Source organism: Augochlora pura, chromosome 2, assembly GCF_028453695.1.
Source record: "Augochlora pura isolate Apur16 chromosome 2, APUR_v2.2.1, whole genome shotgun sequence".
In the NCBI taxonomy this organism is placed as follows: Eukaryota; Metazoa; Arthropoda; class Insecta; order Hymenoptera; family Halictidae; genus Augochlora; species Augochlora pura.
This window is the reverse complement of record NC_135773.1, coordinates 4,348,547-4,368,147: the sequence shown is the minus strand read 5'-3', so window position 1 is coordinate 4,368,147 and position 19,601 is coordinate 4,348,547. Positions and strand designations below refer to the sequence as shown.

General features: G+C 44.9%; 1 protein-coding gene across 1 annotated transcript in view; it reads right to left on the bottom strand.

Moving 5' to 3' along the window:
* Positions 1-19,601, bottom strand: part of LOC144474589 (zwei Ig domain protein zig-8) — a 135,745-nt gene that overhangs the window by 12,978 nt on the left and 103,166 nt on the right. The window contains exon 2 of the mRNA XM_078189639.1: positions 5,462-5,589. Coding sequence (XP_078045765.1) covers positions 5,462-5,589 — 128 coding nt within the window. The remainder of the gene's footprint in view (positions 1-5,461; positions 5,590-19,601) is intronic.

Here is a 19,601-nt window from a genome sequence, read left to right as displayed (position 1 = left end):
AAACCGTTTCCCTTTCTAAGGGAAACGTCAGGCGGATGACAAGTCTCGTTACACGTATCGGCCGTTGTGCGCGCACGCTCATTCCGTTCCTCTTTTTACGCGTTCCGGAGCTTTAATCCGGCCGCCAGTGCCTCCACGGCGAGCGTTCCGCCCGGAAAATGTGTCGGACGTTAAATAAATAATTCCCCCGCGTTTCGTCGCAACGTTTTACGCGCCGTTTAAACTTTTCCCCGGTTTTTATTTAACGACTGACAAAGTTCTCGCGCCGTTTTACGAGGCGTTGCTTGGCGCTTCCCTATCTTTTTTTCCTCCTTGCCGCGGAAAATTGAAGTCGGCGCTACATCATCGCGGCGATAAAGCAGGCTGGAATTTGTTCATTATCGCGCGGGTGGGCCAGCGAAGGTGACGATAGAGCTTGGTGGGGTACTTATTGTAGCACTGGACGGTTCGGATAACTGAACTGTAGTAAAGAAGATCCGCTTGATATTACATTAAGTCTCTAAAATAATTAGATTGACCGCGGCGTTCTCAGGATAATTTTAGTCGTACGTAAAAACAGCGCTATCACTATATAACTGCGCTGTATATTAAATAACATCTCGAGAAGAACCTGTCTGTAAACGATTTTCAATTTCGCGCATAGCTGAATGAAAGGCGAATAAAGCGGGACAGAATTCGATCAAGAAATAGCGGAGGGGGGGAGCATTTAACAGGTTAATCATTTCTGCGAGATGCGAACCGATGCATAAGCCGTTCTCTAAAATTTGCTAATAAATGCAGCAGATTCCCTCATCGAATATTCGAAGAATGTTGCATCCGGCGGAAGAGTATGAAACGTTAAAGAATGCACGGGAACGTTTAGGATTCCGGCCGGGCGGAATTAGTGTACCGGCTTTCCCCCCCCCCCCCCCCCCCCCCCCCCCCCCCCCCCCCCGGTCGGCCCGCCCCCCCCCCCCCCCCCCCCCCCCCCCCCCCGCTCTACCCGTTCGGCGGTACGGTCCAAGGCGACCGATTCGTTCGCGATCGGATCAGGCCGTTTACCTGAAAGAAATCCTATTAAAGAATTGTTAAACGAGACACAATATCGCGTCTTATTTATATGGTGATCGTGGACCGTTGCCAAAACGGGGGGAAAGCAGGAAGACGCTGCCAAATCGGTTTCCACGGGTATTACGACGACAGAAATAAAAGCGTATTCCGCGGATTTGTAACTCTCATTTGTCCGGCGTAACGGGCCACGGGTGAACCAATCCTGCTCGATAGGATTTAACCCTTTTGTGTTCGTAATTTTTCTCCGGTGGGTCAATGTTACAACGGGCGACGGGTTTAACGATCGATAACTCTTCGCTTCGATTCAGCCGGAGGGGCGAGGAGCGAGAGGCGAGGGGAGAAGGGGGAACACGGCCGAGCTAATCAACGGAAATAATAGTGTCGTGTTACACGCAGGAATGCGCGCGGGGAACGCAATCGCGGGAAAGACCCGTGCTAATAAACACGAAACGATTACGTCGCGTTCTGCGAGGGCGAAGCGGGCCGCCGCGCGGCGAATAGAAACTTTTCCGGTGCGTTCTAATCGATTTTTGTTAATCGCTTAAGTTTCGTTGCTATCGTCGAACCAGTCCGCCGAACTTAAATGAATGCGACGGAACTTCGGGCACGGCCCCATCCGAGTTCAAAGCAACCGAACTTTTATCGACGATTTCCGCGTGCTAGACCGGGCCTGGTAACTTGTTGATCCTCTTAATGCGAATCGCGTTCGCTTTATCGACGCGCGATCTACCGATCCCATATCTCTCGTCCAATTATTGCCAACGATAGAGGTGTATTACGTTTGGCTTAATTTAACTGAACTGTTGAGTTACGTTTGACACAAGGCAAATTATGGAGGAAAGGGTGAAAAGGTTTGTTGTTAGAAATGTATCTGCAACTGTTGGTGAATTGTTAATTAAAGAAAGAGTTTTTAAGGATAAAGAGCGTTTCTTGAAGACGCCCCGTTTCCTCTTGTTTTACTTTTTAACTGGTAATAAATTGCTGATCTTATACCTGAATACTTGGATGGAAAGCATGATAAATGAATTTTACTGGTATGAAGGTTTTATCAATGAAGTAAACTTTGAAATCGATTATCTCGAAATACAATTCTTTTTTACTAAAAAGAATTATTTTTTACTAAAGTTAGAAAAATTAATTGAGCAAAGTGAAGAGCATATTAAAAATCATTAGCTTCTGATCTCTTATAACTTTCATCGTTCATCATTGTCAAATGCTGGATGTGGAAAAGATGAAACTAAATAACTCAATACTTCTTAAAAAGCTAATTACCTCCAAGTTGAATTTAACATATATTTCCTGACAATAATTTTAACGAGACGAAGCATCTGTTATCAACTTTTCTCTCCAAAATAAATTCTACGAAACCAATGATTCTGTCTTAACCCCACGCCAGAAAATTGTTACACTGCACGCTCACTCTGGTAACAAAGAACTCTCGCTCGGAACAACAAGTAGTTGACAAACAGATGGCGCGGTTGAAACGGCTCGGCCCGTGGCAGCCGGCCGCGGGAACGGGGCGGGCCAATCGCGAGGAAAATTGCAAGGTAAAGGGCTAAAAACTTTGAGTCAACAGCGTCGCGGCCGGCTGTCAAAGGGGCGGTGGTTGGGAATCAGATTAAGGGGGCCGAGGACGTGGGATACGTTCCGGCGGCGGATATCGAGCGAAAAGGCAACGAACAAGTTGTTAAGTCAATTTAATTGTGACTGGATTGGTCTCCTGCTCTATTTGCTTGCCGGCGTGAACACGCGCGGCGGACACAGAGAGAGGATGCGGCCTTCTGCAGCCGACCGGTCCTCGTCCGCCTGCAGAGACGAATCAGCGAGCGGCACGGGCCGAGCAAAACACATGGTGTCGCGATTGCGAGCGGCAGAGCGACGCTGTCTCGAAATTCGATCGAAATCAGAGCGGAACGCCGTGGATTCCTTGCGGCCGGAAAATGTTTCGCGTTCCGTGGATCGACCGATCCCGTCGACCTTATCGTCGATGGCTCGCGATCTCGACGCGTTCCCCAAGGACGATTCGAACGGTTCTCCTTATCGTTGTCGAACCCCGGGACGACGCATGAAACTTTCCTCGCCGCGTTTCACCGGGCCGCGTCGAACTCCACGTGTATACCTTTCTACGAATCATTGCACCATGTAGGCGGTACCTGGGGAGGAGTCGTCCTATTTTTTCCTAAATCCTTATACCTTCGGCGATTCGGGGGATTTTATGTCGAGAGACACGAATGCTTCGATGCGATGAAATCGCAGCGGAAATAATTTGCCTCTCTGCAACTGCTATCTGCTATTAAATTATCTATATTTACTACATTAAAGCTAGCTTATTTTTTTTTAAATAATTTATGAGTAATAGTTTATTTCAGTAACTCCGAAATATGTTTTTAGGCTGAGAAAAAATTCTTATAGGAAAAAGCTCACAGCTCATGCTATCAACGTTACCTTCTTTTTGAAGTTCTATAATCTATGTCTCTAAGCCGTGAAGTCTTTTTTCAAATGATTCCAGATTGGATTACAGTCGTCCGAGCGTAATTGGTATTAATTGAAATAACTCGGCTCCAACTGGCTCTAATTACAGCTCCTCCGGCGCAAATTGATGCATCTCCCATTTCCCGCGTTCTGATTTCATACCCGCGTCTCCGATGGCAAGTTATTGTGTTATCCGACGGCATTCGGGTCGTTGTAGCATGACTTATCGGAGTCGACGATTATAACGAAACTAGCTTGGCGAACGTTTAATGCGCGACTAATTAGAACGCATAGAGAGAGAGAGAGAGAGAGAGAGAGAGAGCGAGCGGTAGGAATGTATTCATTTAGGGCTTGGTTGCGCATTTAAACTTGCGGCGCGCGGCGGTGTCCCGGATATTCGTCTAAATGTCGCTGGAAATTTGGTCAAGTCCCGTTTCAATTAATGTAGAGTCAGGCTATATCCTTTGGCGAATTACTGTAGTCCCCGTTGTCTCGTTAACAGTTCCAGAATGTTCGGTGGGGACACCACACGTTAGTCACGCGCGACGGGATTCATCTTAAGGCCGGTCCGTTTCCCCGTTCGTATATTTGCGGCGTGGAATCTCGAGGCACTCGGTCAGGACTTAATGCTCCTAATGGTGTCCCCCATGCGCCATTATCAGTTGCGCAGCCGTTAACAATTTACCGCTTGCTGGCCATCAACTTTATCAGAATTTACCGACCCTTCTTTCCGCGAACGGTCGACCCGTACCGCCATGTTTTATGGGCCTCCTTTATGTCCACGAATCCTTGGATATGTCCAGAAAAGGAGGCCTAATAGCATGCTTCTCGGAGAAACATTAATTCTGATCGAGGATTATGCGTGCGCCGTTCGATTCGCAGTTGCACGCGCCGCTGGATAACAATGGTTCGTTTCTCCTTTAGAGCCGTCGTTCATCTTTGCAGGAAACAATGACTAATTAGTAGACCGCAGATTTTATGAGGAAAACGGACGTGCATAATTTAAAACAATGGGAGGTTCTAGGAAAGTAAAAATGTCGGTGTACTAATTTAAAATTATTAAAGGAGGAAATCAAATTGTATTTAGATCTTATTTTTGTATTTAGATCTCTATTTTTGAACTGCTGTATGCGATTTTTATTTTACTCCACGATCCGTGGACTAGTAATTATTTTTAACTCTTTAAGGGTAGTCACATTTTAACACTTTGAATTATTCCAAGCAAATTAATGAAAGATTTATTTTTAAATACGGTGTTATTAGATTCCATATGGTCTAGTGATTAATATTTTTAACCCTCTAAGGATAAATGTAGTCACATCGACACTGAATTTAACACTGAGACATTTAACACTGAATAATTGCAAGCAAGTGAATGAAAAATTTGTCTTCAAGTACAGTGATATTAGATTCCCTTCATAAATTCTATTAATTAGATATAGTAAATCCGTTCCCACTAGAACTGCAATGAAAAGGGTGCACGAGGCTCGCGACAACTTCGCCAACAACTCCGATATAAAAGTTTTATTTATCGGCGGATTAATAAAAGTTCCGGCCGGATTTTCGATCAACCCGGTGAAGTCGGAAGAAATAAAATGGCCGCGGGGCAAGGTTATAGGCGACGTCGAAAATTCGAAACTAACTTCATTAAGGCAGAAAACGGAAGTTTTAGCGAGAGCGCGACGTAAGTGTTAGGAACACCGGACATCGGACATCGAGAGACTTTCGAGAACTACGATCATCATCAATTATCCTCCGCCGTGTGCTGATGCCGTTGCAGGTTGTCTCAGCGTTAGGAACACTCTGCGTTTCATTGGATGTTTTCTCGTGGGAAAACTCCATGGCGGGCGATAAACTCGTTCCACGAGGTTTTTTCTCCCCCCCTTTCTCGCGGAGACTCGTTACCAGTTTTTCTTCTTGTTGAGGAGAAGATACTTACGGCGTCCTTATGGTTCCAGAATATATAAGCCGGTGGCTCTGGACTCTGCCAAATTACGCATGTGAGGTTTATGGTGCTTCCTCGATTAATGTACAGGTCTGGCGCACCCAGGATTTCCGTCTGCGGTTCTGCAACAGAAGAACATTCGGTATTTAATAAGTCTCCTCTTTTTTTCAATACACTTTAATTCTAGTTCGCGCGCACGCGCTGTATCGCTCGAGAATCGACTGAACGGGTTCCTCGAATTTTTATAGAAAGTTTCGAACCGCGGAGTGCGATTTAAAAGCGTCAAGCTTCGTCTAGAAATTTGACCTGAAATAATTGAGTTTTATGAACGTTTATATAAATAGCTGGCCAATATTTTAAATGATCTTCAGCGCAGACGCGGTATTAATTTACGATACACTTTTTCAGGTGTCAATGAAGGTAAATTCTTTCATTTTACTCGTCGCGCTTTAAAATACTTTTTAATATACTACAATTCATAATAATTTCCATCAGAAATTCTCGCGCGGTGACATTCATATTGCGTACACGCGACAAAAATGATGTTCACATTAACGAGTTCGCAGCAAATTATTGTTTCCGCTGCGAAGAGAACCCCCGCAAGAAACAAATGAACATTTCTCGACTTCGATATTTTTTTTACATGGCTCGCAATTTTTTCCCGCCGCTGTCATCGACGATACACTTCGTTCGCAGTCCTCTTTTTTTCTTTTTTTTTTTACACGACACTAACTAATCCGACAGGTTACCGGCGCAATCATCAATAGTAAAAGTCTGCGCGTTCGCCAGCCGTTTCCGAGCACTGCGAACAAAAGTGGATTACGGAGAGGGGATTATATCGTGATCAATGGTATTTACATTCTTTGTAGACGCGTCAACTCTCTGGCACTCACGGAGAGTGTACGCCGTGTTACGATAATTGCGTTATCAACCATACGGCGTGCAGGTACGTACGAGCGGACGGGCCACGTTTCTTTCAGCAGCCGGCGAAATTATATTGTAAATTATACTGCGGGTTTCGCACAAATTACAGCAACGGAATAAACGTAACTTTAACGTAAATTAAATTGGATACGAAAATTACCATACAATTCGTAATATAATTAATAAATCAGTTTATAATAATAACGTTACTCCAGCATCCCACCGGAATACTTATGAAATATGTAGGATAATTATAATTAGAGAATGAGTACGTATTTGTAATCGTTTTTGGTCGCGCACCGCGTTGGTTGCTCGCGTTTAAACTTCATTTTACTCTATAATATTGTTTCTTCTTCTTATTATTACAATATATTGCCTCGAATTAATGACAGGTTTGCTCGAGTGCTAAGGATTAACCCTTCGCCATCGAGTGGCAATTCGGAGGCTACGCGTTCAATTTTATATATATAACAAATAAAAATAATCATAACAAATGAAAATACTATAAATTAAAGGAAATGCCTCAATTTTGAAATTAGTATAGTCACAAGTGCTAAGGGTTAAAGCGTCAGGATCGCAAATGTTCCGCGTCGAACCAAAAGGGTCCGTTTCCGCGCGTCACGGCATGACCCGCGCGACCTTTGGCACGCGCTACCAGTCCCAAGATGAACCGCCGGCCTGGCAGCGATAATGGTGGCCGTCATCGAGCGATCGCCCGACAGGCACTGTATTCATCGCGCCGAAAAATGGCAGGCCCGTGGACGTGGCCGGTATTTATAGTCGATTCGGTTCGCCGATCCGTTTTGTGTCCTTTCGCGGTGGCGAGGAGCGATGCGGTTGACCTGGCCCTTGTGCGCGGCTCGAAAGAGCACTTTGAGGCCGGCTCATATAGAGTATATCCGCCATCGTGTGTACTATCAAAGAGAAAAAGAGACACGGAAAGGGTGTGTAAGCGTGCGGCTTGGACCCGGCTCTGACGGGGACGGACTGCGGAAGCGGGACGATGAGGGCGTAGAGGAGTGAAAAACGGCGCGGCGAGGGTGTCGGGAGACGGGGCGAGCGGGAAAGAAAAAGTGAAAGAGGGAGAGAGAGAGAGAGTGAAAGGAAAAGAGAGAGAGATAGGGGGAGAGAGAGAGAAAGAGAGAGAGAGAGAGAGAGAGAGTTTTTGGTCAGGGCGAGCGAATCTCCGGGCCGGGCCTGTGTGAAAGCGATGCGTGTGTAAATGTGTGGGCGTATGTCGCGCGCTCCGCTCCGGCAGATAGAAACCGGGCGGGGAGAGGTCACTCGGCGCAGATCGATATGAATATTTTCCGGACGGCCTCCTCTTCGAGGATTGACCGAAATAACCGGGCGCCGTACTTTACGGCTTTGTGCAGCAGATGATACCAGAGACGACGGTTTCGCGCTCCCGTCCCCGCCCGCCGCGCCCTCCCGTCCCCCCGTCGCTGCCCTACACGGCCCATCCCGCCTCGCCCCACCCCGCCTCTATCGTGGTACACGTCCGTCGATTTACTTTTCAATAGTTTTTTCGACCGTTTGATTTTATTCCCCGTACGGTTCGCGTGCGCGCGCGACCATTGTGCCGCAACATCGAACCGCTCGGAAAGTGCTTCTATTGATAAAGATCCTGTTGCTGGCGATCGTAAAGCCGGCGCCCGGCTATACGTAGGTCGTGTTTCGGCCGTTTCGGTATCGCGGCGGCCTCCGCGCCGGTCATTGAATCCCCGCGTAAATTCGTACGCGGTGGCTGCTGTGCGGGCCCGGCCGTTCTTTCCCCGCTTAAGATTCGCCGGGAGTCTCCGGGAAACGCGACACTTAATCCGTGTATTTTACCTTCCGGCAGTCGCGCCTGAAATTTTAACGCGAACGGTCACGTCTTGTTTCCCGAGCAACGCCTCCTCCTCCCTTGTTCTCGCGCCGAGGATGCTGATATATTTTTAGCGCCCGCTCCGAGGATAGCGGGTTTATTCGGACTGCTCGCGGATTAAGGGCGAGGGAAGGGAAAATGATAATAATGCCGCGTTCGATTATTTCCCTTTACGAATGTCGACGTACTCATACGGGAACTGTATATTTTTCTGTAAAAGCTAGGAACTGTATTTTTCTGTAAAAGCTGGAAACTGTATTTTTCTGTAAAAGCTAGGAACATAATTTGACTGTATACATGAACAAAAGATCAGGGTATCCTGATCCTATTTTTCCATACAAGATTCTAATATCTAATCCAGTTTTCTGTGGAAAATATTTCTATTCGGAAGACTGGACTATAGTACAAAATTTTATAAAAATTAATAAGAGACTAGAGGCGTTGCAATATTTAGATAATATAATATGGAGTGCGAGGAAAGAAATAGGGTCAGGGTAGAAATATAGGGTCAGCTATATTATAATACTATACACAGCGTAATAATTCTTGACATAATTAACATTTTATATTATTATAATATCGTGTTAGATTTCTTATTAAAACGTCGAAGATCTACCAAATATATATTATATTTACTCTGTTGATATAAAAATAAAATTCAATTTTTCCGACGCCGACGTTTTACAATTGTAATAAATATAAATTTTCTTTTCCTTATAGGAATTTACAGACTAAGACGTGATGACCAATATATCTGTTCACGAGACGACAGAGTAAGTCATTCTGAACCCAACACCAAAGAAATCGTTTCAACGCGAGATACATGCTTGGAGTTCATTCGATTTCGAAACAGACCGGGCATTGAATTACAAAGCCGCATTGTTACAGAATCATCGTTCGTAAATACAAGTTTAGTGGCCCCTACATGGTACAGGCAAATTAGTAACGCGATATATCTGGATCTAGTCGTCCCGTGTAAATGATATTGATGCAAGCCGTGAAGTGAAAGACTAGAAACACGTCAGGCCAACACGGCATTAATCAAGGCAGACATCATTTATCAAATTACAGTCTCGCGGATTAACAGTCGGGGGCGCGAACCAGCTGTCGGTCCCGCAACAGCTTCGCAACACCGAAACTCTGTTAAAACGAAAACGAAACTGATCCGGCCTAATTTTCGGCAGCTTCATCGAACCACGGGAAACGGCGCTTAAATTCCATTTGGCGCAGAATAGATGGTCAACCACTTGCTCTGCGACACCATTTACGTTGCGTTGCTTAGCATTTGTTCTTAATACTTTCCTTAATAAGGCCAGATAATTTTTAATTTTTATATTGTTTTAATTTACTTCCGTTTCTAGACTTTGATAATAGAAAAATTCAATTTGATTTCGATTTATAAGAAATTAATTTAAATTGAATTTTTCTATTATCAAAGTGTAGAAACGGAAGTAAAAAAAAGCCAATACAAGAAATAAAAATTATCTGATTCTATTATATATAATAAATTATTAATTTTTTATAAATCGAAGTCATTAATTCAGTAGATCTCGCGTGGAATCTTTATCGCGAGTCTGACTCATTATTATAGCGCAAGGGGTTAAAACCGCGGCTACGGGGCGATTTTAATATTTAGCCCCCCATTATACGGTGCAAATAATTGTTTAGGCCCCAAATCGCCGGGCTCGTTTCTCGCGTACCTTTCTTTTTCACCTGGTGCCCCCCTCGCGCTTTCCTCTCCGATTTGCCCCCGGCCCCGACGTTTTTTTGCACGATTTTTTCTCGCCGGGAAATCGGTGACCGGTGGGCGAGGGGTTATAGCAAAAGCCGGGCAATACCGCCTATGTGTCGATCGATATCAGGAATATACGCGAAATGCTTTAACGTGGGTTAACCGCAGATGAAAGCCGGACCGTACTGGCCTGGACTACCACGGCCGTCCCGGACTGAAATCACGTATTGGCTCTTCGATACGAGGCTCCCGGCCTCCTACCTTCGGAAAAGGTGTACCCATCCCCTTCAAATTCTAATTAGTGGCCCGGAGTGCTTTTAGTAGAACGAACTGTGACGCAGAAGCGGGGCACGGCCGCATTCATCTGTCCCTTAACCTGTCACAAAGCGGAGTACTCCAGTAACTTGTGCGGCGAATCTTTGACAGTCAAGCATTCCAGAGAAAAGAATGGTTTATCGTTATTATTGTAATCACCATTCGGCAAAAGCAGTGATATCAAATTCAGGGGAAATTATTTTTCACCGAGCATGATCGCGATATGGTGTAAAAGATATAGAGGTGTCCTTTTCTGATGATTTTATTGTTGTGTATTTTATGTATCAGCTTTTGAGAAAGCGTTTAAGTATAACAGATATGTCAAGAGTTCTTTATTTAATTATAGTGTACATGGCAAATATGAGGGTACTAAAATGATGCATTTTATATTATGTAATTAAAGCTGAAGATCGCCGACGTTTGAGTATTTTAGGGCAATATTATTAAATTTATGTAATCTTGAAAATGTATGTCAAGTATAATAAAAATGCTAATGGAATAGCTCATGAGAAAATTTATATACTTGCTACAAAATTTGTTAAAGCAACTAGAAATATTTCCACAGATCTGCAGTTTATCCACGATAACGATAGATGAAATTTGTCGCTATTAAAATAATATTATGTAACCTTATTAGGTTCAGTACATTTCGCCGTATCTTTTGTGTTACAAAACGGACTAGTGCATTCGTTTCTGATCATTTCTTCAGATTATTGCGCAGGTATCGCAACGAGGAGTTTCGTAGCCCGGATTCGGGCCATTGCAAATACCTTTTGTTTGCGCTTTATTGATACAGATATAGGGGGAGGGCATTAATCTCTCCGTGACATTGAATAATCTCGTATAATACAGTGGGGTGGCAGCCAATATTGGCATAAGCGAAATATGGGCTCGTTCCTTTCGAGGAGGTCCATGATTACAAGGCATTTCGGGAATAGCTCTGACTTATGGCACAAACTTTTTTCTGTGCGTCACTGTATGGAATTTTTCTTTCACACGTACTCTTTGCTTTCGCCTAATTAAAAATCGATATCCATTCATTTTACAAAGCTTTCGTGAATTACAATTTCTATCACGTCTTACAATTCCTATCGCGTATGGACGTAATTATATCGTGCAAACAGATATTTACAATTTCGTCTGTTAAACAGTTTAAGCAAGATTGGCAACATTTTTCTTCCATCCGGAGCCCTGATGGAATCTCTGATATCGCGAGCAAACTTTCCGTTTAATCTCGGCCCCGGCAAATTGGTTCATAAAAATTTACATTCGTAAATGTCAATGTTTATGTGCCAAATTATGCAATCCGTGAGCAAAGGAAAATTCTATTAGCCGCCGAAGAGTTTGCGTTTTAAAAACGTCATCAACCGGCAGCTGCTGAAGATTTTACTTTCGCGGATCTTAAATCATTACGAATGCTTCAAGCGCGTTTCAATCTTAACTTTCAGCTGTAAGATATTACGAGATAACTTACCTACTTTATGATCTGTAACATTGATTCATAAATGTACATCGACGAGAAAGATGTGAAAATTAGACATATATATTTTTGGTTAAGTAAAATGTCTGATATTGTCTCTGTTGTAAAAAGCATTGTTTTTAAATTAAAAAATAAAAGAATACCACTTCTGGATTTATTACTTTCTGGACAATTGGACAAAAAAGCAGACATTTATTTAAAATTTCATTTCTTCTTACAGTGGTATAGTTTTTTTTATAAACATCGTAGAAACAAAATACAAACGTCCTAAAATTTTTAGCGTTGCCCAAGTATCGAAGTATTCACCCTTTGCCGAAACCTTTGCTACGGAGATCGAGGTTAACAAACAGACCAAAACTAGTCTGAACGGGCAGAGAGACGCGGAATATTCGCCGGTCGGATCTCGACGTATTTCGTCCGGCGGGATCGCGAATAGAAAGAAGTGGCTCGGGGACGGCAAATTCCGCAGACAGTTTGATCAATCCGTCACCGGCCACCGCGTCACCGTGGCCCCGGCGTTTCGCGCAGTACATTGCTTTTGTACTTACCGGGGCTATTTGTTACGGGATCCACAAAGCATACTACGCGCTTCGTTGTGGCTCTCGACCCAAATAGAGCGCCGGCGACCGATGCCGATGGCTGTGCCTTCGGCTCTCTCACGGTTTCTGATCGCCATGCGGAAAAGGCTGGACACGGATATCAAGTGCGTCGGACAAAGATAGAGAACGCCGGCAGAGGGAATTGTACCGATTGACGATTGTCCTCGGGACTAGACGGTAAATTGCATTAGACGGCGGTGCTCTGCGAGGACGTACGTACATACCTAAATACATACGTACATCCCATACATACATACATACGTACGTACGTAGGTGTGTGTACGACCGTCTCGAATACGGCCATTCGCTGGAAACAGAGGGTGATTCCGATCGAAATAGAAACTAGAGTCATACAGCCGGAAAGAAAAGAACGCCGGGGAAACACACAATGTTCGATGGAGAATATTGGAACCAATCGCGAGCAAAGTAGGTTCCTCTGTCGATCGTCGACTGCTTCTGGTACGATAATATCCTTTTAGCGGCGGCTTATTAAAAAAATTCAGGACAGTCGCCGCGGAATCGACTCGAAACAAGTCCGGGGACACGAGAGGCGAACCCGGCGGATTCAGCTCGAATCGATGCGGGACCTCGTGTCCCGATCAGTCGCTGCACTTGACAACGGCACGACTATTTCTTATATTTATTGAAGACAGACGCGTTCCGTCCGATGGGATCTAACAATTTTATGAAAATATCCTGAGCGTATGGAAGAAAGTATTGGTAACAGAAATACATCTTAGAAATGTACGAGCTTTTTTAATAATAATTTTGTAATCAAACAGTTACTTGAACCTTCAGGTCCTGCCAAAAGGAATTAATTTTCTATTTTAATTATTTATACAATTTTTATCATTTCCGACGTAGCTGAGAATTTCGATGCGAATTGATAACATTTTTCGAGGTGATTAAAATTGTAGACTGCTTTTTCAGGCTGTTCGCCATAATTTCTTCTGGAGAAGATTATTAAGCTTATATAGTATAATGACGGAAAATCTTATCAATGAACGTGTAAAATACGATCTTAAGTTATTTTACGACTTGATAATCACAGAGGCAATAAATACGATTAAATCGGTATCACGGTAATAGCTGCAGGGCTGATGATATTAATCAAGATATAGGTAAACAGGGGCACAAAGCTTAAAACAACTAATGTTCGTGAATCCTTCGGACTCGGGAGGCCTCCGCTGTAAGAATAGCCTCGGGGACCGAGGCTCGCGACAGGGGAATGCTCACCTGGCAACTCGAGACTCTCCCTTTGACCTCCATTAAACATACAAACGCCCCCGGCCACGTTCGTTGGACTAATTTCGACTGTTATCGACTCTTACCGCCATATCCCGCGGAACTTGAACGACTTTAAAGACTGCGCGCGGCAGTGCTTACACAGGTCCCGGCGGATCCCCGCGACCTCCGGCAACCGCGATGATCCCCCCGGCAGTCTTCGAAGAATCTTCGGGAAGTCCTCGCAGCCCGACGGAGGACCTTGAGAGTTCTTCGGTTTTCTTTTAAAAGTTTTTACGGTCCGCGAGGCCCACAGGTGAGCCGCGAAAGTTTTCCCGGCCAGTTCTTTCGTAGTCTCCCGAGTCCTTCGAACCGACTGATGGACCGCGACGGTGTTTGAGTGGTCGCCGAGTCGCCGGGTCCTCGGGGACCCGCGGGACAGGCGCACAGGAAGAATAATTTTTGCCAGACAATGGAACGGTGTTCCGCGCTCTCGACACCTACCGCGCGGAGATCGTTTAATTGAATGGGAACGTTGTCTGCCGTGCCGTGGCGGTCGCATTATACCGTTAATTAATTTTGCATAAATGTTACGTACGATGCAGTTCATTATGCTAATTAAGGTTAGAATGCTTTATGCCGGCCGATGCCGGCCCGGTTAAAATATTTAATTTCATTATTATTACTGCTAAATTAATAACACGCGCCGTCGTCATTAATGTTTTTGCGCAACGTACGCGCCTGCGGATCATTAATTATTGTACCATTAAATGATGTTTCGACGAATACTATTAAACATTCAGCTATTATACTCGTTCGTAACGTGTATTATTCACTTTGCTTTGCTCCGCGTTTAAAGGCTGCGACCGAGCACCGCGAATAATTCAGAACAATGGAGGATCCGGATCCTCCAATTAAATACTTTAATCCTCGCGGGTGGAACGCCGGGCGCTGTTCGACGCGCGATCCACGTTCGAACACAAATTATGGTGCTATGCTAAACGCTCGTCGGAGAAATTCGCTTTACGAGATCGTCAACTTTTACGCGCAGTATCTCTAAAACGTCGGAGTATACGTCGGTATTGAAACCAGCGGATCTTATAAATGAGCTATGATAAATAATGCTTTTTGCATGATAAAGAAGACAATATAGGTTGTCGGAAAATTTTCTCACAAGTCAATATTAAAAATAAGGAAAATAAAGGTATTCGAAGATTTACTTTGTATATGACGAGTGACGTCAATAGATTTGCCTTCACTATGCTGATAAAAATTTCCACACCAGATAGATAAATCATAATTAGACTGCATAGTTTATTATGTAAAATAAAAATAGACTATATTAATTATAAAACACTGAAGCCATAAACACTGTCGTCGCATATTGTACATTGACATCCTGTACTTCAGCGAGTCGTTCTATTGTTTCAAATCCTTCCCACGCATTCCCGCCACAGACCCATAAAATCCGCAGTCCAATTACGCCGATGCGTTCTCAGCACAATCGATCGAATACCTTCCTCAAAGGATTTCACGGGACGCGACGATTAGCCCCGCGACCGCAGAGATACCCGCGGGTAAATAATTTTCGGATTCACCGGACGCGTCGGTGCACGCGACGCGAACAACGGCGGCAGAGTCCCGCGAGAACAAGAGCACTGCAAAGAAACCGTGCGTTAAAGTGGTTCCGCGAGCGCCAAAAAAAGGCGGGAAAGTTCGGCGGCGGCGGTGGGGGTCGTGAAAAAAAAGTTGCGGAAGTTCCCGGTTGCCCACTTTGTCGGGCTTTCACCGCGAGAGCAAACAAAAGGAGCGGAGGGTGAAGCCGTCCGGTTTACATTCCGTTCGCAGCAGGGCCAGCCGAGCTGACAAGAGGTCGTTCCTTTTTTCCGCGGCGCGCGAGCAAGCGAGCAAGCGAGCGGGCGAGCGGGCGAACGCACGCGGAAGATGGAACGTTTACGATATCCCGACGGTGAAGTTGCGCGAGGACCGATTCCGCGCCCGGCTCTAGCGATGCCACTCGAGTCGACGACGCCGGAAACGGCGAAAGAAGAACAGCAATTTGCATTCGGTGTTTTTGCGCCGGGCGTCTTCTCGTGGATGGTCGTCCACCCTCGCGCGGCCCGGGGACCAAATCTCGGGCGGTGACCCAGTTCTCGTCGAACCGAATGGAGTTCTACCGAGATACACCTCGGGATAAGATCCTCCGTCATGACCGGGATATACTAACGCTAATAAATTTTACTCGACTCGTCTGGCCGCGAATCTTTCCTCGCTCGCGTATTCCGCGACGCGCGGCGCCGACAAATCGCCGAGTTTGTGTAACAATTCGTTCAACTCTTGACAGAAATGAGGCAGAGATGTGACTGTTCTTTCAACGTAAAATACTCTAGAACAAGCCAAAGTTATAGAGAATGTCGCACGAACTGTTATCGATATTTGATATTTTTCGATAATATTTTAGTTAGGTTAGGGTACACTAGATTTTATTAAGCTAGATTAGTTTAATTTACATTAGGTTAAGTTACCTACTTATAGTCTACAATATTTTCTGATCATTGCGAAAAAATATTATACAGGTTATTTCCCATTTCAATTACATTTACGATTATTTATGAACTTTCTGCTATAATATTCGAATCTTACTCTCGTATACCGCGCACGGAAAAATGCGAGACACCCTATAAATTTTTGCATGGAAAAGAAGGCGCGACGACGTAACTTCGGTGCTTTCGATACGACGCCGAGATCATCCCCGCATCGCAAAATAAGATTTCTTCGAGTCTGCGCGACAACCGACATCCCGGTTTTCCGCGAATTACCGTTCAAACTTATCTCGGACCGAGCGCAGCAGCGGTGAAATAAATTTCGCCGACGACGCTGAGAGAGGGATGATCGTGCGTACGCAGAGTGCTCGTATTAGTTTTACTTCGCCCGCGGAATTGTTATGGGTTTCCCCCCGGGGGCGTCCCTTGTTTCGACTTTCCCCGCGTCTAGTTTACTGTGAAACCGTATACGCCGGGTACCGCGCGGCGGAAACTTGAAATTTCATTTGGCGAAAAGTATCCCGAAGTCAAAGACGTTTGACTCCGGCAAATATTATGATCGCAAACCAAGCAAAACTTTTCGGCTTCCGCCCGGTTTAAGATCTCTTAAACGAGGAACATCCTCCAGATAAAAGCGCGTTCCTTTTTCCATCCGTGGCGGTGTTCGCGCGAGCGCGAATATGGAAATCGTCAATTTTTCCGCGGTGGTTGCGCGTGGATTGGAGATTCGTTATGGCTGACTCTCGGCGTCCGTCACTTCGAGGATAGTTAACCCTTTCGCTCCAAGGGGCGTATATATACGCCCCGTTCATCCCAGTTCATACCACATATTGTATACTTTTATTTCATACTTTACATAAGATACTTTTGTTAATCAGCAAACAGTTGATTATAATATTTAGAAAAATAAATTATGATTATATACTTTTATATTTTAGAAAGTACAGTGATATTACTAGATGTAATAAATATCAGTGTAAAATTTAGAGAACAAGAAACGAATTTTACTTTGTAGCATTCCGTACCTCAGTGTTAATCTACTCACTAATGCGCTTCGTAGCGAAAGGGTTAAATCAATGCCCAATAGTTAAATTTCGATATGCATATTTTAAAACGTTGTGACTATATAATACAATGATTCGAAGACGTCGAGGTCTCGTGATCGTGCTTTTTAATAATAATATTGCTCGCTCCCTTTAGGGCGCCTTTTATTTGTGAGGTTGCAAAAAGGTGGAAGGAAAAGTGGTAGGAGAAGTGGAAAGTGAAAATATAGAACGTAGGAAGTATAAAAATCAGGATTCTTGTACTGGTTGGTCTTCGAAGGCTAGAGGTTTAGGGTTCTGATTGCCTTATGACCTCAGGTGTGCTCCTCGCTAAGACGGTCCAGGAACCGGTACCGGTCCCATAAAATGGTTGGATGAACCCATGTTGCATCCAAACACGCGGTGACCCTGCGATCGGCCACCCTGACTTTCATCACCCTCCCTTCCCTCATGTTCTCCCTTCTTGTTGTTCGCGCCGAATCGTTTCTTCCATTGGCCATCGGATACCACCTGGCGCGCCTTCGAGATCAGTTCGTTTCCTTTTGCTTATTTTTTTTTATCGCCGCCGCGAGATCGTCCAAAAAGATTGAATTCGCGATGCGGGTCAGGATAAACCAGGCCAGAACTAATTCTGTAACTGATCGCCGGCCGATTCCCCGATCGACCTAATGCAAATTAGTTCTCGAAAGTTCGGCTACACGTATTTAGATTCCACTCCTTTTATATTCGAGATGCTGGCATTCTTACCGTGTCACACGAATCGTAGTTCACGGAACTGGGTCACGAGGTTTCTTACGAGATCGTTTAAATTGCAGGGTCTAACGATACGATCGCGATTTTGAACACGAGCGCGAATGGACGTGCTGCGGCGCAATAAATCGACGAGTTTGGTGTCGACGGTGTCGCGACATCTGTTTGTTGATTATACAATTGTTCTTTTGCAATTATGGTAGTCTTCGAATATTTCCTAGAAGCTTTACAAATATTCAGATTGTAGAGGATATTTGACGAAGCATGAACAGCGTGTTATAAGTGGACAATGAGTTTTTAGGAAAAATGGAAAATGTTTTAATAGAAAGCAGAAGTCGCATAGAAATTCTTTCAGTCTTCCTATTGTTTCGACGAATAGAAAGAACGAGATGTTCGAGGAATACCGAGCACGCAGAGGTAACCGTAGAGTAATTAAGATCTCAAAGGGAACGGCCAGCCATTCGATCCACCGTCGTCCCGGACTTTTCTCAGGTGATACGTCAATTTCTGGCGAATTTCAACGGGGGGGCGATCGAGTCAATTCGTCGGCTCTCTTTCGAAGCCGCTAAATGTTCCCGTTCACGTCTCAAATCGTCCGCAGTAAACCGGGGAGACCCGTAACCGTCTTTACTGTCACTCCGTCGAACGAGCAACCACTGAAGTATGGAGGACCGTCGCCGTTCCGGGCCGTGAATGAGCGATAGATCCTCGCGGCAATAGGACGGCAAATGGACTCGTCGCGCAAGTTCATGCAGTTTTTATCAACCGGTCCTCGCCGGGTTTCATTCGCGTTATCCGAGCACCGGCCGACCCGTTCATATCTCATCCGACTTCTTATTAATCCCCGCTCCGACCATCTCTACGCCGGCACCTTCGGGAATTTATCACGTTTCCCCCTCACCCTCACCCCCCACCCCGATTCCCGGCAGTTCAATTCGTGAACACACGCAAACAAGCCGGAAATTCTGGCCGGTGGAAACTTTGATCTCGATATTAACTTTATCCGTCACCGGACTCTACCTTCCATATCGTAAAAACGTTCCCGGCTGGGAAAATATTTGCTCGCGCTTCTCGACAACTGCAGGGAGAGGGGAGGGGGTAGGGGAAACGTCTCTGCGCCAACTGAGGCTCGGCCGCCAAGTTCTCCGTAAAATCTGCGCCCGTAAGAGACCTGTCGAGTAAAAAATCTGATTCGGATCTCTCCCTCTCACTCTCTCTCTCTCTCTCTCTCTCTCTCTCGCTCTCTCTTTCGCTCTCTTGCCTCCGGTAAAATTTTTTTCCCCAATTAATTACTTCTGTCGAGGCTAAATTAAAGGTTAGAGCCACTCGGGGGACTCGAGCACAATTTTTGGAGCATTAAAGGGCTAATGGAAATTAATGGTGAAACAATTCCACCGTGATTGAACGTGGAATCATCGTGACGGCGAGAGTTACTCTCCCGCCGGTCTCCGAATATTAGCCGGGATATAAAATTTTTAATCCTGGAGCACCCTCGCTCTGTTTACACTGGCCCGAGTTGCCTCGCGCAGTTTTCGTTTAATAATAATGGCCGGTTAAAACTGGCGGAAGTTTCAGAAAAAAATATATCAATTAAAAAATTAAGCTAAACGATGAATAATGTATTATTAATTTCCGATGCTTTTATGGAAATATATTT